Here is a 22,703-nt window from a genome sequence, read left to right as displayed (position 1 = left end):
CAATAATTTTGGAGACTTAAATGTTGTATCTACAATTATGCAGTTACTTAAATGGTTTGTAACCAAGGGAAACAATTAGCCATAAATAATTTTTATAAGGCAGATATCTTTTTACCCAAAGTAAACATTTAATATTATGAATATTCTTTAAATAGCTTAAGTTTAAAGTAAAACAACATAAAATTTAGAATAACATCAAGTTACTCAGCAAAATAAGACTTTTGACAGTCATAACTTTATTTTACAAAGTTGAAAATCCATTAGAGAATGAATAAGAATGCTTGATGTTTTTCTTGTTTTACTACATAAAAGAACTCATAGTAATTCTAACTAATATCTGTTGTTGCATTTACACTTTAGGAATACAGTGGTTTTATTATATTTTATTAAAATTTTGTCCACATATAGAAAGGAATTCTAGAAAAATGAATATGTGAATTTAATTTGCATACAATAAGGCAAACATCTTGTATGTATATTACTGTTAGTGGGACTTGTCTAAGCTGCACATGTCTATAATCAGGCCTATATTTTTACTCTATTGTGCTTTCTGCAACGTATATGTAGTAGAGCTTATCATAATTAAACTGGAGTTTTGTTCATATAAAAAGGCTAAAGATTTAATGCAAGTTAATAGTGTTAGATACTAATGATTTGTTAGACTATTTCAAAATTAGAGATTAGACAATGTCTAGTAGTAAATTGATTAGTATAATTACGTTTCTAATTTATCAAGTTAACACTCCTACGAAAAGTGGGGCCTAATAGGCCCCAGAGCAACTTGAAAGGTTATTAATATTAGGCTAATAATTTTGTATTTAAATGAAATTGCCATTTAAATCCATTAATGAATGGATTAACGAGATTCCCACTGTCCCTCTCTACTATCTAGCGAAACCACAGCCAGGGGAATGGGCTTGGAGAAATCAGGACTAGAAACGTCTTTTCGTAGGAGTGTTAAAAGGCTGGCATAAAAAAATGAATAAAAATAATGTTTCAGAATCAAGAGATGAGTTTCAAAGGATGGTGTTAAGAAAGAAATCTTTTAATTTACTTAATAGTAATAAGTAAAGTTATATAAATTCTGAAATATAACACAATATTAAAAGCAGATTTTACAATTTACACCTTATCAGGTATGAATCCAGGGATTTGTAGGGAAGTCCAACTAGTTCTTTACTAGCAGTACTTATAAATTTGCATTACTTTTGCTGTATTAATTTTAAGTATGGAAGAGTGTCTAGGCCCTTGAATTCTTCCTGAAGATCCACACTTTCTTATACTAAAATAAGAAATAGTTCTTAATGTATTTAAAAAAACTAAAGAGATCCAGACACCCTCCTCCATCTTCTTGATCCTCACCTCCTACTAAAATATTAAAAAGTAGTTATTTAGTTCTGGGAAACATCTGTAGGGATCCAAATATATTTCCATAAAAACCATACCTGTTTATACAATACTAAATAATACAGTTGCCAAATAAAATTAGGAACATAACAGTGTTAAAAAACTGTAAATTTGCACTTTATTTAACATTTAAGTAGCCAGATAATTTAGCCATGGGTTCTACCAATCAGTTGCCTTCTATCTAGTAAACAGTTCAAAATGGGTGACAGTGATTAGATAGCCTTTATTTAACACTTACGTAGCCTCAAAGAGTTAGTGGTGAGTGCCACCAGCCAGCTGCCTTCCCTTTGATTAGTTGTATTTTCATAACTTTAATTATTGTTGTGATAATTAGAAACACTAAACTTATTTAATCAGTTACTTAGAAGTGGCAATTAAATGACTAATTAACCTAGCCAGTTTTAGATTCATCTCCCATGTAAAATATACAAGTAATAAAAGCCAATATACAAAAAATATAAGAGTTTGAATTGTCAGCAACTAAGAAAACAAATATTAAAGTTTGATATTGACTGCTAATCATGACACTTCAATAAATCTGAAGTTGACCTAAGCTTGATGTTTAAGGTGCAGAACTGTGAATCTATGGATCCATTGTTTACATCCATCGAGTTACCACAACAACAACAAAATTATTGAACAAATTCCATTATATGTTCAATCAGAGTAGTTCACAAATTTGTGATGGAATTTTTTAACCATCTGCTTTCTCTTCAGTGTGTTTATTTCAAAATTAGGGATGGCTAGAACAGGTAGCCCTTGACCAGGTTTGTATGATCATCTGAAAGCAACTAATTAAAACAAGGAGTTTTTGTTCAAATATATTATAAATGGTTTATTTTATTCATTAGGACTTTTAACACTTACTATATAAACATATAATGTAGCAAAATATTCGATAAAGAAAGATTGTTACTTTTCTTTTGCAAAATGTTTGGTTTTAAACTATTTTTAGTGGTTTTTCATAACCATGTGTATACTGATTGGTACACTGTAATGTTTATTTTTTTCTTTGGAAGTCCAAAAAGTATCAATATTACAGAAGTTGGTCTTAATAGGATTTTTATTCATAACAAACAGCATATCTAATATTTGAAATAGGAAGGTAAATATGTTTATTGTCTTTAAAAGAGCAACTGTGGGTTCTTTAATAATCTTATTGTTCATTAAAGTTTAATAATTAAATTCTTATGTTTTGAATTCCAGTGATAAATCAACGGCCTTACATGTTGCTGCTAGTCGGGGATTTCCCAAAATAGTAGATATGTTATTAAACAGTGGAGCCAAGATTGATGTTCTGGATTCTTCTGACCGTACTCCACTATTTTTAGCAGTAAACCGTGCCAATCATGATGTAGTGAGATTGTTAGTCAAAAGAGGAGCTAGGGTCAATGTCGAAGAAATACATGGTAAGTGAAACTGCTAACCCACTACTATGTGATTGATTTATATGAATGTTGAAAAACTGTGTAGGGTTTAAATGTATGTATACAGGTAAGTCAAAATGCACATGTTGTGACCTTTACATGGAATTATCTTCAAAATTTGATTAATTACTTTATTACCAATTTATATAAGTAAACATGGCATCAAAACTTTAGTTCATGATTTTAATATTAGTTTTAAATTCTCTATTCCAAGGGGAAATATTTAAAGAAACTCATTCTTCCCCTTTATGACTCCACAACATCCAAAGACGACCCATTCCATAGGCCAACCACCCTATCTGAAAAATAAATGTCTTGACTGAAGAAGGCTTTCTCTTTGCCTAAATCTATATTTGTGTCTCCTAGTTCAATGATTCTCACTATTAAATATGAAAAATGTTGTATATTGTAAACTTTTAAAATTTTTCCACATTTGCTCAGTGTCTCTGAGTAACTCAGCTGCCCAATTCACAACAGATAATTTTTGTTGTATCCCTTCAAAATTTGATTTTTGCTGTTGTTTTTTTTAAATTTGGAATCAGAATATCATTATTCCTGATTTCCATATGCAGCAAAACATCAAACCTAATACAGCAATGATCAGTTGTACGTAGGTGTTTCTTAGTTTCCACTTTCTCAACCATTTCTGTATTAGAAGCTAACAATAAGTCTAAAATAGCATTATTTCTTGTAGGTTCCTTGACCAATTGGCGAAGAAATTTGTCTTTAACAGTGTCTAGAAAACTTTCTCTCTCATGGTTTGACTAACATTTCCAAGACAATGTCTGAAATTAAAACAACCCATAATTATGACTTCATTACAGCTGATATCTTAACTGTTTCATCTAGTGGTCTGTAACAAATTTGTACTAAGAGCTTTTTCCCTTGATATCCATTTACAGAAAACAAATTAGATTCAGTCTCCTTTCTATTATCCTTAATATTCTCAACTTCAACAGGAAGTAACTCATGCTTTACATATAGTCACTTGTCTTTACTGCTTTGTCACCATTATATAACCTATAACCATGTATTTCAAAGAAAATTTTGTCATCAAAATAATTACATTTAACTATGTCTCAGTAATTCCCATTATGTTGAAATCTTCTATTCCTTTCAATGTTCTAAAGCAATCTATTCTAGCATTTCAGTATTAAGCCTATTCTTATAACTGCATTTATACTGATTTCTTGTGCTAAACTTTCCTCAACATCTCAATTTTGTTTAATTTAGTTTATCTTTGACCTTACCACTATCTAGTCCTAGTTTAAAACTTCTCTTACAACTAAGTTAACAGCCCTTGCAAACATGTCAGACTCTTTGCTGCTTAAATGTTAAACCATCCATTCTAAAAGGTTCTCTCCTTCCACTGAATTGATCCCACAAGTCAAACCAGCTAACCTGCTCATCCTTACATGTTAATTTCAGCCTAGAACGTAGCCCTAGTGACCTACTCTCAACTTCATCTCCACAATTAATTACTGACAGTATCCCTGACACAAATAATTTATGACTTTTATCTTTAAATGCTTTTATCAACCCTCTGTACATATTAATTAACTTCTCTGACTTACTATTCCTTATATTATTAGCCCAAAAACTGCATCATTTCCAGTTTCTTTCATTAAAATTTCTTTAGGATTATGAGAACAAAAAGTATAAGACCTTTATGTAAGTGCTAGAGTTCTTCTCTTTTTGTGTATGTTTTTTACTTGTTGATATAAAGGTAACTAAATTGTAAAAGTTAGAAACTTATTAGGTTACTTAACACATCTGCTTCCACCAATAGTATTAATATTTCCTACCCTTGTACCAACAACACTTTTCGTTTTTTTTACTTAATCTAGGTATCTAATATTTATGTGAATAACTATGCTATGTTTAATTAGCTTATTGAAAGTGCTTGTAATATATGGCTCACTGGTGTCACATGGTCCATAACTAAAAGTTGGTTGTAACCCATCAGTGGAACACATGACAGCAAACTTGTCACAAAAAAACATGCTGTTATTTGATGAAGCATAATGATAAATTATCATCAAATCATAACAGTAAAGAATTTATTTAAGTGGCAGTAAAGCAATATATTAAAATGACCAGGAGGTTTCAATTGTATTAGCTTTGCTATAAGAATAAATAACAGCATGCAGTAGTTAGAGTTGTAACTTAAGTTTTGTTTTTTTGTTAAAAGTTAGTCCATACATGTTAAGGTAGAGAAAAAAATAACAGGTAAAATATAAAGTTTTACTGAAGAAAAAGCTTTTGATATTAATTTAGAATATTATAGAGGCTATGTAAATAAAATTTGAAAACTGAAAGGTTAAAAAACACTTTTAATCTTAACATGAAAATTGCCCTTAACTTGGACTAAGCCATGTCTGAGCTGGACTGCTTCTTATAACCTTAACCTTATTCTGATATGGGGTCATTTACTTGTGTCTTTTTTCTCTATAGGTTATGGTTCTGTGCATCATTTATTGTAACAACTCAACTTCATATTCCTCTCCACCTTACTTGACTTTATCTTTTTACTGGACATTTGGCTATTCATTGTTACAATTTTGCTATGTCTCTTTTAAAACTTCTATTCTTTTACATTTTGATACTGGTTGCTATGACACATAACCCGGAACCAGGACTGGAAAGACCAACTTCAGGTGACTGACGGTGGTTCTTGAACTTACCTGTTAGTCTTCCTGGCAGGTTATGATCATTACCTTTTTGCTAGAGTAAATACCTTACAACTTCTTATACTCTGCCTTCTATCTTAACATTGTAGACTAGGTGTCAACATTGGTTTTATACTTTTTTGTTTTACCTTCATTTCCATTTATGTCTATTACTACATTTATTTATTTATTTTTTTACATTTTTACCGAATGTCTGGCGCAGATAGCCTCGCTGCTTTGTGCCATAAAACACTAAATCAGTCAATCCTCTCCACCTTGTCTTTCCTCTGTATTAAATGTCGTCTTGAACTGCTATCTTTTCATAATATACTAACAAATATAGCATAAACATCTAACTAGTACTTGATATTTTAGTAGTATACAAGACTTAATTTCTTACTATTATAAGGCAACACTAAAACAAAATCTAGAAATCCTACTTGTGTGGGAATTGTCACAGTTACTCTCTAGGCATTTCTGCTTCTTTAATTTATTTACCACACCTCCAAAAAGTACAGAATTTAACATAAATTACTTTTTATAATATTGTCATTGGTAAGGCAAATCATAATTTTTACAGCCTTCACTCTCTTTGGTGGTATAGAGCCAAGAAATCCAAGTTGGATCCCTTCTGGCTACGCCCACCTGACATATCCTCTCTTTCAGAAATTGCCAGTAGTTCTCTGATGTTCAATACTATATTATTTATTTATAACCAATATAAACTCATTATTTTAGTCTATCAAATAATATATTATATGACATTGTTTTCTGGACAGAGAATTGGCAGTTTCACTTACAGTTCAGTCTTTATTCCCACAAGAAACACTTTGACCAGCTTTGCTGAATTCCTAACAGCTCTTTTTGCATATTTAGAAAGCCATAAAATTTCTGACAGTTGTGGAACATTGTCTGGTTTTGCACATTATTATTTTGTGTTCTATGGTAGATTATCTAATTAAATATAAAATTATTTGGTGCAGTACTACCATTAGAATAAAAAAGTAGAGTTAAGTGTCACTGACAGCAAAAAAATAGACCAAGATAAGAATTTTTTCTTATTTTTCGTACGTATTTATTATTATAAAAGTAACTAAACTGTAAGAATAAGAAACCTTTTATGTTAAAGTTAGATTAGGTGAAACAAATAATATTAAATTTTTGACAATGTACACTTGTGAGTGCCTTGGGCGTAACATAACATGAGCTGCACATTCACAAAGTGAACTACAATTTATGACATGAATAGTGATTAGCCAAGGTTCAAAGAGAAATAAAACAATAAAATTGAAGTATAAATAAATCTATACCATTGTGAGTATAACGTAACTTAGGATAAACAAATGTAGTTTCATATTGCAATTTGAAGTCATTTTTAGAAAAAAAAGGTAATTTAGATTTATTTTGATTACTTTTTGGTGGTTACAAGGTCAGTCAAACTGATCAGCCTTCTATAAAGTTAGGACAGAGAAAATAACATGAAATACAATGGTTTACTTTTTTTTTCAAAATTTGAAATTTCTTTATGAAATTACACAAAAAATTTAAGATTTTTGTGTCAAAGAAAAGTATTTTTGATCTTAATATAAAAATCTTTCAGTACTCTAACTAGTATATATAGATGCTTTATATATATTTACTTACAAATCTTTAGTAAAAATACATAATTAAAAAACCTTTATTTTTTGTTTACAAAAGACTTGTAATGCTTACTAAAATTTTGCTAGCTTTTGTGAAGATGGACATATTGTATTAAACGTTATAGTATGAAAACTGTAACAGGCACAAAATGGTTATGAGGTAATCTTGTGGGATTGAGAGTGTGGTGAGAGAGTTAATGTTTTCATCATTTTCACAGTTTTTTTTTTTTTTAAATATAGAATCTAGTATGTTTTTCTCCCATTCTGAACATATTTCTTCTTTCCATTTCATACAGAAGCTGTTATACCCATTAATTGTCGTCTGATTCGAAAAACTTTATCACTTCCACTGCTAGTCACTTTCTCAAGTTTCATTTTATCAATGGCTTTCTTCACCTTCAACCATTTGACTTTTTTTCCATTGGACTTTCTGAGGTTACCTCTTCTTTCAAAACCTCCTTTCATGTTCTACATTCATTAGTTTTTCATAATACTCTTTCCATCTCTTCTTAATATTACTTTCATCAACTTAATTGCAACCTTGTTTGTTCTTTAATGTATTTATTTCTCTAGCATATCTTTCATCTTGTTCTCTTGATTTTGCAATCCTCTATGTTGCCTGCTCTCTTTCGAATGTTATCAGATTTTCTTGCAACTTTTTCTAGGCTTTGCTTTGGCAACTTCTTTCTTTGCTATCATTATAATGCATATAGTTTCGTAATTATATGATGATTGAAAGGTTGGTCAAAATGACCAAGCCCATATGCCGAGGATGCAGAAATTATTAAAGTAATAGGTATCAGCCATGAAAGATTTATGGTTAATGTAAGCATAATATGTAAACTCTATAACCCAGTACATGTTAAATGAAAGGAAGAGAGTTCTAAAGACTTTTATGGAGTTGTAAGTTTCTTTCTTTGGAGAATTCACAAGTTGAAGTCTTTAACTCTTGTGTACATAAACTTGTATCAAAGACAGTGACATGAAGAGATGCCTACCACCTCAAACATGTTAACCTTCTGAAAAACAATAGTTCCCAGAAATCCATGTGAAATAACAATAAATAGCTCTGTAAAATAATAATAATAATGAAATTCCTACATATCTGAAATACCAACTCACTAAAATTGAAACTGAATATTTCAACAGACGTTTCCTCAGTAACTTTTTTGTACAAAAATAAAATTGAGGAAAACTTGATATAGCAAAAATAACATTGTACTTTTATCTGTTGACTCCTAAAGACTTTTGCTTCTGTATGCTTGCTATCCTCTAGCCTAAAAAATAAAGTTTCTGAAGTAAATCTGTGTCACTCCTTCCAATCTCCTATTTATGAATTCTGTGGTTGACAATTTCTAGGAACTGCTGTTTTTCATGCACAGAATTTTGTTACGATAATGTCATAAAGTATGCTGTTTTATGTACATTTGTTACTTTTTTGTTAGCAAAGCTGAAATATGAAATACATTTGCTAGTGAGAAGACCTATTATTTATGTTTATATTCTTGATATTCACTTCATATTAAAATACAATATAGATTAGTGCCTTTTGAAAAATTTATTGTGTTGTATTATTCATGTTCATTACCCTTCATGGGCTATAAAATTAAATTTATTTTGTTTGGCAAAAATTATTTTATTAATTTTTTTGAGAAATAGTTATAAGAAATGGTAAAATGTAATAAGATAATGTGAGTTAATGTTTAAAACTTGTGAAATTTTTTAAGCTGTGGATATTAATGTGTACCCAACAATAAATGACCTGTTCTGAAATATATATTTCATCATTATTTGTTTGTGAAACACTTTTAAAGCACCACTTGTTTTGTGTATCAAATCATTTTTAAAAAACTAAAGATATGTTTATGTATACCAAATGACATACTAGAAATTACAGAACAATTTTTATGTATGTGTTGTACGTACAAAGCCCTTAAACATTGTTAACAGGTTTACACATAGAGTGTGTATGTTTTTTTAATCTTTCAGTGAATCTTTCACAATACTTAATATAAGATACCAGTTTCGTCTGGACAATATTTGTTTATCAAAATTTTGGGAAGTTTTAAGCTTTTAATCAGCTTTGGTATTAGAGAGAGGTGACAGTTTTGGTATAAGTGTGAATTTGATTTTGTAGAGTATATCAAGTAGGAGGTGAAATGGTTATAAATACTATAACACTTTTTAGCTATTTAAGACTTTTTCATATCCACAAAGAGCTTTAGAACTTCATAAAGTGATGAGCATAGTTATCAGAACGTTTTTTTCATATTTAGGATAATTAATGTTGGCTATATAAATGGTCAACATTTTAAATGTGCACTATGCCATTATGCAGTTATCTAGGTATCCATGTTTAGTGATCCTTTATTTACATTAAATACTTCATCATACGATAACTGTATTATCAATAAACTCGTGTGTCACATGTTTTCCATGAAACTTATCTAAATGTTCACATATGTTTTATTTCTTGAGATTTTGTACTTTTACCTTAAAATTGAGTCATTAATATAAACAAGCAGTCACTAAAATTTGTGGTGTGAAGTCTTCAAACTCAACTTTAATATGTATTGTGACTTCTTAGCATTGTTTATTTTTATATTCATTTATACATACACTGCTTGTCTTTTATTTATGTGTTTGAACTTGCGTACGTATACAACAACTTGCATACTTGTACATCATATGAAAAAACAACTAATAATGTTCTGAAGGATGTGAAATTACTTTCAACAATACTATCATTCAACTAAAGCATTAATAACACACAAATAGATTAGTTATCAACTTATGATATATATTTGGTCAGGATATACCCCGTTAGCTGAAGCAGTGTGGTACAAAGATGTAGAATTAGTGGACATCTTACTTAAGGGTGGAGCGAAAGTTGTTGGTCATCACCATCTCTTACACTACTGTGTTATGCATCGTTGCCCAAGACTTACTCACTTGTTGCTCCAAGCTGGATCCTTTGTTAATTCCAGGGATGACAGTGGAGATACTCCATTGCACTTAGCTGTCAGAGCTAGTCAGGTTGAAATTATTGAAGACCTTCTAGCTTATGGTAAGTTTATATTTAGATTGTAGGTAGAAACATATTTTGCCAGTAGCAGGTGTGATACAGGAAGTATTTCACTTTACATAACCCTCAGATTGAAGTATTCTTAATGAACTTTCAGCCTAGAGTGATTTTTAAGGTAATAAAAGAACTTTAGTGATTATTTGAATGACTATTCAGTGCAGGTGGTTTTTCAGAGTCAGATGCATTTAAAGTCATGATGTCCTCCAACATATTGTAAGCTTAGAGTTGTGTCCTGGCATAAAATCTACTTTGTAAAGGCACTTATCAATGAAGACATTGTCTAGTTTCAGTTTAAGCTTTCAGATGCTTTTTGAATGTATTTTAGCTTCCATATAAAATAAGAACATTGACTGTTACTGCTTGGAATGACTTTATCATAACATATTATATTCATTTTTCCATCCATGAAATTTGATATCAGAATATAAGTAGTTGTATAGTTAATTAAATTGGAAAATTTTTACTCATTGCAATACCTAATGTACATTTAAGTTTTTGTCATGCCAGAGGTGATCAGTGAGACAGATTTTAAAGCAGAGTAATAAAATATTTTCAGGTATGTTAGAGTGTATATCCTTAATGTGGTTAATAAATTAGTTTCACTTACAATATACTTTTAGTTACAATTCGTAGAATGTGAATACCCTAAAATAGTCCGAGTTCAGGTCTGAATTAGCTTGCACGAAAGAATCTCGTTTTGCACAAAGATATACTCAGTAAAGGGTACAAGTTCTTGCATCTGTAGGCATACTTCTAATCAGTTGCTTGATCACTGTATAGAGGTTCTTGCATCATTTCTGATTGGTTGAATGCCAAACATATAATTGGTAAATGTCTGCGAGTAACATTTGCTGTCAGCCAACCTTTTCATAATCGTCATAGTAAATTGAGAGAATTTTTTCCTATAAGTATAAGCTTCTCAAGCAAAATTGTTTGAATTATTTTAAAACGTATAAAGAACAGATGAATGAAAGTTTACCTTCAAGACTGTAAAATGCCAGTATCAATAAAATAAATCTTAAAGGCATATGTAAACTTCTACTTTTTTAAAAGTGCTTTCCTTTTTGTCTAACTCTTCAGCATTAATGTACTGTGTGATAATGTGTAGATATAAATGGAAGAGGTTCATTTACTTTGTTTATCTTTTTGCTCATTATGGCCCTAATCCCAACTAGTTTGGAATCAGTATTTTTTAAGCAAATAATTTTTACATCTGGGGGCCAGCACACTCAGCAACCCCATATAAGGTAAGCATATATGGTAATCAGTATTTGAAATATTTGAACTCGTAACTCAGATTGTGAGTCGACCACCCTAATCACTATGCCCCTCACATATACGTAATTAAAATAAACTGACTTCTTAGAGCAAGAAACACTTCTATATTTGTCTACTTGATATAATCTTACTATCAAATTGCAATTCAGAGCATAACAATATATTTTATATATAATGTGCTTAAGTGATTTAGGTAATTTTATATTTGAATAAAATTATTTCTAACTGCTGATTTTACATATTGAAATGTATCTTACAAGAAAAATCAGATGGTGGTTATGTTATATATTTAAATGAAAACTTTATATATTGACAGAGAAATTGGTTCTCTAAATCCAAACCTAGCAGTTAGGTTGATGGAAGTGTATTTTTTAATCAGTTTTTCTTTATTAATATCTTTCCACTTTCAACAATATACAATGCTGGCCAAAATCTTAAGGCCAATGAATATAAAGAACAAATATGTATTTTGCATTGTTAACCTCAACCACTTATTTAAGTAGATCTTCAAAAAATGAAAATAAGAAAAGGGAAAATAAGAAATAAAAAAACTTCTTTTTTAGCATTTAATAGGGAAAATGTTAACACTATGAAATTAGCCTAAATACTAGCTGGTCAAAAGTTTAAGACCATACTGAAACGAAACATTAATCAGTAAATACATAACGAAATTTGGTCACTTGTGTTCAAGCATTAGCATTGTCAGCATCACCCACCAACATCTCCTGTGTTACATTGGGTAAAAACATGGCAAAGGCTAAAACGTTGACAGAGTTTGAACGTGGCAGAATTGTCGAGCTGCAAAAGCAAGATCTCTCTCAACATGCCATCACTGGTGAGATTGGGCAAAGTAAAACTGCTGTTGCAAATTTCTTAAAAGATCCTGAAGGATACGGAATGAGAATTTCAAGTGGTCGGCCCAAGAAAATTTCGCCAGCATTGAGCAGGAGGATTCAATTGGTAAGGCACCACCCGATCGTCAAACCAGATTAAGGCCCTTACGGATTCAGAATGCTGCTCAAGAACACTAAGATGACAGCTACGAGAGAAAAGCTTTAAAAACTGTAAACGTCTTCAAAGGTCACATCTCCTTCAACACCATGAAACAGCTCAGTTAAACTTTGCTGAAAAGCACCAAACATGAGTTGCAGAAAAGTGGAAGAAGGTTTTGTTCTCTGATGAGAAATAATTTAACCTGGATGGTCCACATGGCTTCCAATGTTACTGGTATGATAAGGATATCCCAACAGAGACATTTTCTACACGACACAATGGTGGAGGTTCCATCATGATCTGGGGTGCTTTCTCCTTCCATGGAACAATGGAGGTTCAGATTGTACAGAGGCGTCAAACAGCAGCTGGCTACATTGGCATGTTGGAGAGAGCATTCTTATTGACTGAAGGCCCTCGCTTGTGTGGAAATGACTGGGTTTTTTAACAGGACAACACTGCAATCCACAATGCCTGCAGGACAAAGGACTTTTTCATGGCAAATAGCATGATTCTTTTTGGACCGTCCAGCGTATTCGCACGAACTGAACCCCATTGAAAATTTTGAGAGTGGATGGCAAGGGAAGTCTGTAGAAATGGACGTCAATTCCAAACAGTACATGATCTTCGTGAAGCCATCTTCACCACTTGGAATAACATTCCAGCCAGCCTTCTGCAAATGCTTATATTGACCATGCCAAAGCAAATGTTTGCAGTTATTTGCAATGACAACCGTGCAACTCACTACTGAGGCCTCTTGTTGGGCATTTTCTATCCTGCTTAGAACTTCTTTTTGGTGTGGTCTAAAACTTTTGACCAGCTATTATTTAGGTTCATTTCATAATGTTCACATTTTCCCTAATGCTAAAAACGTTTTTTTATTTTTATTTTCCATTTTCTTATTTTCGTCTTTCAAAGCTCTACTCAAATAAGTGGTTGAGTCTAACAATGCAAAATGCATATTTTTTCTTTATGCTCCTTGGCCTTATGATTTTGGCCAACAGTGTGTATATATATTCACTGATTTTTTTGATTTTTTTTAAATAGGTGGAGATGTTAACCTCACAAGTGGGCTTTCAGGACAAACATTAATCCATGAAGCTGTGGATGGTATAAGACTTCAGGAATTTGATACTTTTTGCATTATTCTTCATTTGTTGATGCGACGTGGCTCTAAGTTAAATGTTGAAAGTTTTACACCAGGAGATACCCCTCTTTATCGTGCCATATTATTAGACAAATTTTGTTTTGCAAAGGAGCTTATTAGGTGTGGAAGTGATGTTAACATGGGATGTGTATATTCATGTAATATTGATAATCTTTGTCTTGCTCGACGCAAGAACCACTTTCATACCGTTAGGCTTCTTGTGTTTGCGGGCTTCCATCTCTGGCAGACTCCATGGCTAGAAATACTTCCTCCCACCATGCCACATAGCTTTCCATTAAATACTATAAAAAAATGGCTTATTTACATGAAAAGTAACCCCATGAATCTTTCAGACCTTAGTCGAATTGTAGTTAGGCGTAGACTTGGAGAGAACTTGGTGTACAAAATTAACCGCTTACTTCTTCCTGAACGCATAAAACGATATCTCCTCTTAGAAGATGTAATGGATGACATGGAAGCATCAAGCTCAACAGCTGATGTAAACAATGCAAACCAGTCATATAGGTGATAATAAAACTAAGTACACTATAGTATGTAAAAGTATCAAAGAGTAATGTTTGAGAACATTTGTTATTCATACTGTTAAACTGATGTTCAAAACTTTGGACTGTTTTAAAGCCAGTTATAAGTCTTGCAGGGTTAAATTGTTTGAAGGTAAATCTATAGCTCATTTGAAGTGGATCATTTAGATGTTCATTGACAAGTTTATGAATATCCTCACTGCTTCAGCATATACTTTACATAAGTAACTATACTGTGACTTCTGTTTATTTATGGTAGTATATTAATTACTAAAACTAAAACATGGGATTGTAAGCATCTCTCTGCTTAGCAATCAGTGTCATTCTAAATTTAATCAGATACATTTTGTAAGCATGTATACTAGTTTAATACTGCAGCTCTAAATTGTTTTTTTTAAACAACTTTTATTTAACCTTTGTCAGTTTTTTTTAAAACAGAAAAGTATTAAATGTTAAAATTAGATAGTAAGCATTGTTTTGATCAAATTTCTCATTTGAATTATTATAAATATCTTTACTTCTGTTTTCATGGTGCAAATCAAATCAGTAAAAATAGTATTTTGCATGACAGCAGTAGTTTTTTGGAGGGCTGGGAGCACATGTGAATCATAGTATGTCCGTCCGCTTTGATTTGCCACTTTGTTGGTAAAAAATAAATTTTTATTTGCGTGTCCTGTTAAAGAATTTGAGAAAAACTGGATGTGTTGGATCTCAAAACTGCTTTGGATTGGTATAAGTAGTGTGAGTTAGTGTTATGACTTCATACAAATATCTTTGCCCCTGATGAAGAAATGCCTTTTAAATTTGCCAATGTTATTGGGTTGTGTATTTTTCTTTTAGATTAATTTTTTGAACCTGTGTGTTTCCTAACATCCCAAACATTTCTGTAGTGTGAGACTTATGATTAGTTGTTACTAGCACAATTAAATACTATCTAGGTAAAACTTTAAGAAAGAATTATTTAAAGGAGGATTTGAACTTTGTACTTCACCAGTATTTATCCCAGTTAAGTAGGTTCATAAAACAATATGCATTTCAGTTAGGTAGTATGCAGTGGTTCAACAAGATGAGCCATAATTTTGTATCCATTGACTAGAACTGTTAGAAGAACCACTGTTGTCTAGTTGAATTTATCTTGTATAAGGAAAGAATACAAATGAAAACTCAGTATTGATAACCCTTTATGTATTTTCATTATTACTAGGTGATGAACAATGTTCAATTCTGAAGGATAATTTACACAGATTTTGTAAATGTTTATAACATATTTTTGTCAAATTTAAATTATTCTTCAGCAGTTCATTGTATATAGCAAATTTCAGTCTGTTGAAAGATACTAAAGGTGTGAAAACATTCAAGAGATTGCTGGTAAGACTAAGCACCCTGCATTGTTCTCATTGTAGCTGTAGTGTTAAAAGTATTTTCTTTGTGTATGCAAGATTGCACAGCCAATACTATACTAATTATACATTTAAAGATGGACTACTTTTCACAATTCTACTATCAGACACTGAAAAAGGAACTACTTTTCTTCACTTAATAAACTTTTGAAGGAGAAACTATTTTTTCATATACCAAGGTTGTATGCACCTTGTTTTTCAATATTGATGCTATTAAAAACAACATCAGAAATATTCACTTAAACATCCACCATAGAATGATTTTTTTCTAGAATTTTAAAAATTCTAGAAAATTAAAACACACTTTGCAAAAGTATTAGTTAGCGACTGGTATCTTGATGAACTCTTAAGTTGTTAAATAAAGAATTTTGGTTAACATTAACCATTTCTGTTTGTATCAGAAACAATTTTTATCTGTCTTCCTGTGTGGATCACTGCTTATTTGCTACATGTTTATGAATTAATGTTAACCTATGGTTTAGTTAATATATAGTTTTAGGTGATTGTGTAGTTTATTAACCAGGACAGTGATGATTCAGTTTCTAATTGGAAACTATGTAATAGCATAGCAAACCTCATCAATATATATCTCGTCCAACTAACTCAATACCAAGTTCACAGTCAAATAGCTCATGTGTGGCTAAAATAATTTCACATCCATGTATGAAGTTCCTTGGTAAGCTGTGAACTCTTAGCTATTAATTATGCCAGCCAAAGCATATGTTCAGAAACTAGTGTCTAACTTATCAAGCAGTATAATAATGTACAAGAAATTCTGAAATGAATACTCACCTACATATATGGAATAATTTCTTTCCTCTTGAGATTGTGTATTCTCACAAAGATTTTTTCAAACCACCAGTGTTATGAAAATTCCTACCTAATCTTACGTGAACTTACATCAATCTTGTTAAAGAAATTACCTCAAGTATATTTCCATAAATGACTACATGTCTTATAAGGTGGTACTTGATTTTACAGTATCGTAATGTGTTTGTAAATAGTTCTGCAGTTTTTCCACTATCCATTTGTATATTTTCATATTGTCTCCCATTTTCTGTATTACTCTTGCATATATTTGAGTAAAAATATAAACCTGTTAGTGGTTAACCATTCTTATATATGTTTAGTTGTCTTCCTGTTTTTGTGATGAATATTCTATACAGACTTATTCCTTTATAATTTTCTAATATATTAATTTGAAGGTGGTAATACTATATTATTTCAAAAGGCCTCCTCTGCCCGACATTTGTATAAATATTTGTATTTTTATAGTTTTTGGAATAGAATATAGATATATTTATGTTGTTGTTATTTACCCATTTCTAAAGATTCCATTTGACCTCACTTAACATGTTCTCAATTATATGTGAAATAAGATAGTGAGCATTACTTACAGGTTATGTGTGATGTAGTGAAAAATGTAAAGAAATTGGTATGATTCATCAATTTGTTCCTTGAATCCATTCCATAAACAATGTTATTCTTCTGTTATGACAGAAATTGTGGATATAACTTGGTTTACAATTCAGCCAGAATAAGTTTAACGGTACTTTGAAATATCCTTTATTGTAAGTATATTTTCTAATTTTGAAAGCTACTGAATATGAAGAATTTTTCCCCTCACTACTCCTTTTAACCTTCTTAAGTAGTATGTTATTGATTTTATGGACTTAATATACAAAAAAAAGGTGTAGTTCTAAGACACTGACCAAATATAAATGTTTTGCTTCTCCATTTGTTTTATATATATTTTTATGAAATGAAAATGAATTTATGCATAATATCTGGACTATCATGGTAGTAGATACCAGAGATTTGTATTAGCTTAAACCATAAAAGAATTCTTCCTTTCTGGCATTTCATTTGGAGTTTTTTCTTTTTTTGCTAATGAAGTAATTTTAGGTAATTGATTATTGAAGAGGAATTATTTACGATTGCTTTCATAGTCTTCTCCCCATTAAAAATAATTGATTAGATATTTCTTTAAAATGTTTATTAAAGCTTAAATTTTGAAAGTGAAATGGGTGATGAATTTTTAAACTTTTTTCTTTTTCTTAAAGAGGAATTGTAAAGATTTTTGCTGTCACTTCTTTGTAGGACTTCATAATAATTAACTGGTATACTAAAGATAAGAAGAAACTGTACACAAGTTATTTTAGGTTTTGCTTGACAAAATATTCATTTTTGAATCCTTTTTTCCGTGGAATAATAATTGTGATACTACTTGTATGAGTATTATACAAAATACTTGTTTTCAATACTGATGTAAGATTTTGATAAATCTTAGTGTAAGAAGCTTTGATAAAAAAGATTTTTTTCCACCAACTCAATCATTTTGATCTGTTAGTAAATAATACAAAGTTTAATAAATGAGCAAATTTAGCATATTTTTAGGATTTTATCAAATTTGTGACTGCATTTCATGTCATTTTCCTAACATTTTGTTATTTGTACTTCAGTTTTAATTCCTGATAGACGTTGATTGAAAACTGGTCAGTGTTATTATTCAGCTTTGTAACTGTGACCTGTTTCTGGTCACTTTATTCATTTTTTGAGTGTTGCAGACATTTTTAAGATCTAGTTATTTTTGGAACTTCTGTGTTTGAATATATAACTATTTCTGTTTTCATTATACAGTGGGGCCCTGTTATAATGAGGTCCTTTCAAAAGCATCAGTCCAATTTCAATGGGTAAATCCTTCAATTAGTCATGAGCCTGCCATCTCATTAGCTGGTTCTAAATCTAATTACTTGTTTTATTATCAAAAATTTATTATTAAAATAACAATGAAAGCAAAACCAGTAATACAGCAGTTAATAGAGAACAAAACTTTTTTTTTTTAATTTTAAACATAATTATTTAAATTCAATTTTCATACAAGGTGTGACCTGAAATAAGTATTTAAAAATAGTTTCATTTTATTGAATTGCTCTTTGGGCAGTGGTGAATATTATCTGGCATAGGTTTGTTAGTTGTGGAGTATTTATACCTCAGTAATGTTAGACACATCATTACTGAAAAGACAAAGTTAAATAAAAATTTTGGAGCCCTAAGATGGAACTCATTATACTGAGTTCTGTGAATAGCAAATCATGTTATACCAGGGCCCCAGTGGAACTTGCATATCTCAGCACACATCACTTTACTGTGTTTGTTAACAAAAAAGTTGGAATTTGCATACACAAATTATGTTACATTAAAATGTATGTTTTTCATATTAAATGATGATCCATACTAAAATTGTTGTCAGAAGAGTTCAGTAAATTCTTAGACAGATAAGTCATATTATTGAAGCACAAAATATAATACCTGTAAATGTTCAAGTAATTAATGATGGTGCTTTAAGATTTTGATTATAAAATATATTGCTACCTCACTACCTATCTGGTTATAGTAAAATGTTTAAAATTAAAATTGATTTTCTGTAGACTCATTTTCTTATCAATAACTTCATGTAATAGTTTTGTATGTAATTATTTTAGTTTGACATTTTATTTCCTGATTTTATTATTCTGTTCCTTTCGAGTTTTTCAGATGTGTACGTAATTTAATTATTATAATTTTTAGTAGTACTGATGGCTCTTAGAAACGATGGAAGATGGGAGTTAAAGATTTTGATGCTCCCCCCCAATTAATCAGCAGTGTTAAAATCCAGGCTTGTTTCCATATGGTAGATAAAATGCATATTGCACATTGTGTAGATTTTCACTAACAAGAACAATTTTTAACAAAAATTAGGATATGTCTTTAATGTTTGTCACAGTTTAATAACACATGGGACATTAAACTGAACAGTTATTTTGATAATTGCATATATATCTTGCATTTACTTTTCAAATGATGTATTTCATGTTGTGTGTGTGCTTGCACAAGGGGTTGGTTTTCTTTAAGTAAACTGCATATGTTGGACTGTTAGTTTTGTATATGTTGCTTTAAGTCATATCCAATATAATGATGAAGTAGAACGTATACTTACTATTAGTAATATTGACAAGACATCATTGTTATAATACTCTTATAATTTCGAAGTTCAGTCTCACTTGTGTATTCTAATGAATGCTAACACTAACCCATTGTGTTTTATGGGATTGTATTTTACAAACACAGTCATAGGTGTTTAAACTTTTTATTAGTAAAGTATCCAGTTACTGTCTATTTGAATGAAAATTGTGGATTTTGTGATGAGAACGTTTTGTTACTGAATGTGAATTTTTGTAGATCTAGATTTGTGTCTGGTGACAGAGGGAAGAATTAATATTTTCCAAAGGAATCGTTATTACATACAAAAATGTTGGTAAACACAAACCTAAATCATTCAGTTAATTTCCTTTTAGTCCATTTCTGGTCTGGATTTTTACAAAACTTTTGCAATTAGTTTTGCTTCAAACTTATAAAATTTTGTTATGTGAAATTGCATATTTTTTCTCTTCATTTCTGTTTATATTGTAAGAAAATTTGTGTGTGTAATATTCAGTTAAAAATGATTTTTCCAAAATATTCTGGATATGTTTGGTTTTCTTGCTTGTGCAAAGCAACAGAAAGTAGTAAATTTTGATGAAAAGTGTGAAGATTATATAATACTTTCCTTATCACATTAAGCTAAACGAAAAAGTTTGTTGTACATCAGTATATTCTGTAATTTTTTGGTTTTGTGGTTTTGAGCTGTGAAGATATTACATAGGAATGAAAGTACAAACATGGGAAAAGCTGTAAGAAATATATACAAAAGTGATATTTTGTATCTCTTCTAGTCATTCTGTTAATAAATGTTGCAATTTATGAATTTATAATGCTTATTTTCTTATTCCACTCAGAACCATGTTCACAAATATTAACCACCCTAAGTTATAAAAAATTCAGCTAACACATTTTTTGCTTCAAAAGATTTTGAAATAAGAATTTGTAGTTCATAGAGTAAATTAAAATTTTTAATTACATAACTTGTAATACATCATTTTGAAACTCATGATACTGTTTTGTTTAATTATAGGCTTGCAAATATAAACTTTGGAAAAGTTGTTTTGGTTTTAGCAATGAATTTTCCATAATTTAGCTACTCAGATTTAGAAAATAACGTTCTTTTTTTTTTAGTGTGTCTTGTAAGGATTGTTTACAAATTGTGAAGAAAACAAAACTTCTTTAGATCAAATTATTATTTTATTTACCAAAATGAACATTTTTATTATGTTTTTGAGTTCTAGATTGATAAGTCTTGATGATGAGAAATTTACTTGAAAAAAAAATGTATCTCAGAACGCCTGGTATGGGTATTAAAACTTTTATTGATAAGGAGAGAACAAAGTTTTGACCTAGTAAGGTCACCTTAAGGTTAAGACGAGGTTGTCAACATTTTAAGCACAACATATTGTCATCTAATTTCAATGAAATAATTAACTTGTGTAAAAATACATGACATATTGCGAAAAATCTGTATGGGATGGAGAAAAATGGATATTTGTGGATTGAGTGTACAAGAATGAATGAAAAGCATGCAAAAGTTCAAGACAGTAAAATCATTGCAGATCTGTACTATTAGACTGTCAGATCATGTTTTTTGCTTATTCAAAGACATTGTATAATTAAACACATTTGAAATACCTTTTTCCATTTTTCCTTAATACTTGCTTAGAACAGACAACCATCATATAAATTTCTAGTCTTGAAATATCTATCAAAATAATAAACATTTCAGTTAATGAGGGCGTTGTAGGTCAAGGGTTTCAAAAACATTCATAATTATGTGTGGGAAATGGCAGTTGTATATCTAATATATTCAGTGGATTGATGTATATAGCTCAAAATGACTTGTCTTCCCTTTTATATCATGTCAGTTTCGCATAATTCCTAACCTACTTGAGACATAGTTCCTCAAAGGAAGAGTGTGACGTGGAACTAGAACCAACAAAAATCTGAGCTGATAAAATGTAGTGTGATGTCACCAGGTTTACCATTAATAATGAGTGTACCCAACTTATGAAAAATGTATTTTACATTTTATAAGTTAGAATGTAACAAAAGTATAGTTAATTACTGTGTTGATTTTTAACTTTAATTTAATGAAGTAGCTTTCTGTCATCAGAAATTAATATTAATTACCATAACATTAACTTAATCTCAAATGACCTGTGATGTGCTGATTACATCATATTTATCAAGAATGTGACTATGAAAATTTGATGAAATATTTCATGCTTTTTTATATACGTTTTGAGCCATCTAGTGGTTGATCCGATATATAAGTATTTATTTGTGTCTTGGATATTTACACTTTTCTAGTTGCAGTATTCTACCAAAGAATATTTGGGTTTTATTAGTATGTTCATACTAAAGTTTCATAATTTCATTTTTTGAAAGCTGTTAAAATTTGATATGAAAGTATCTCATTTCTTAAATAACAAATGTGTATAGCTAAATGCTTTTGTAACGAGTTCAGTTATTATCAGTTGCTAACTTATGTCTTTGCTCTTGTGGTAACTGAAGGATAAACCAGGCTCACAATTACCTTATTTCTGCAGATTCAATGACTAAGTATGTGGAAGGACAAACATGAAGTGACTTGTAGCTGGTAGATTCAGAAAAAGAACACTTGGCGGGAAGTTGAGCAAAATCAAACAAATGTTATTAAATTAAAAAAGTCTAATAATAAATGTGGCAGACAACCACTTTGTATTATATATTAATTTAAAATGTAATAAATCGCAGTTAACTACAGGTAATTTGAAGAGAGCGTTTCTGTAAAGAAAGACAAACAAAAGAAAAACTATAATAAACTGAAATTACTTCATCATTAATCTTGAATATGCCCTAAGATCAAAACATTGTTATGTAATTTATTTTAATCAAAGATTTGATACCCATACCAGCTGTCTTAAGAATACATTTTACTTCAAGTGGGTTTCTCGTCATCACGGATTAAATCTTGATCTCTTTAAGCCTGAGATTAATTATGACTGAAAACATCAAAATATATTCATTGTTGCATAAAATGTCGTGAAAAATTGGCCAAAAGAATCTTTTGGAATTATATATCCGTTAATAGACTTGGAATCTTCGTTGATCCTGAATATACTAACCAGTTTTGAAGTATTTTAATAGTTACAAAAATAGTATAGAAT

At 30.3% G+C, this 22,703-nt stretch overlaps 1 protein-coding gene across 8 annotated transcripts in view; it reads left to right on the top strand.

Annotated features, from left to right (window-relative positions):
- LOC143232334 (uncharacterized) overlaps positions 1–22,334 on the top strand; it is a 77,731-nt gene extending 55,397 nt beyond the window's left edge. For 3 of the 8 annotated variants that reach the window (XM_076467618.1, XM_076467621.1, XM_076467620.1), the window contains 4 exons: positions 2,614–2,816; positions 9,956–10,210; positions 13,544–14,168; positions 22,104–22,334. In XM_076467618.1, coding sequence (XP_076323733.1) covers positions 2,614–2,816; positions 9,956–10,210; positions 13,544–14,168; positions 22,104–22,116 — 1,096 coding nt within the window. In that variant the 3' untranslated portion in view covers positions 22,117–22,334. Of the gene's footprint in view, positions 1–2,613; positions 2,817–9,955; positions 10,211–13,543; positions 20,379–22,103 lie in introns of those variants that run through there. The other 5 variants (XM_076467619.1, XM_076467626.1, XM_076467624.1 and 2 more) reach the window with 3 other exon arrangements.
- The last annotated feature ends 369 nt before the right edge of the window (positions 22,335–22,703 follow it).

The sequence above is a fragment of the Tachypleus tridentatus genome, chromosome 11 (assembly GCF_004210375.1).
Source record: "Tachypleus tridentatus isolate NWPU-2018 chromosome 11, ASM421037v1, whole genome shotgun sequence".
Classification (NCBI taxonomy): Eukaryota; Metazoa; Arthropoda; class Merostomata; order Xiphosura; family Limulidae; genus Tachypleus; species Tachypleus tridentatus.
The sequence above is the reverse complement of the archived record's forward strand: the minus strand, read 5'-3'. Positions and strand labels throughout refer to the sequence as shown.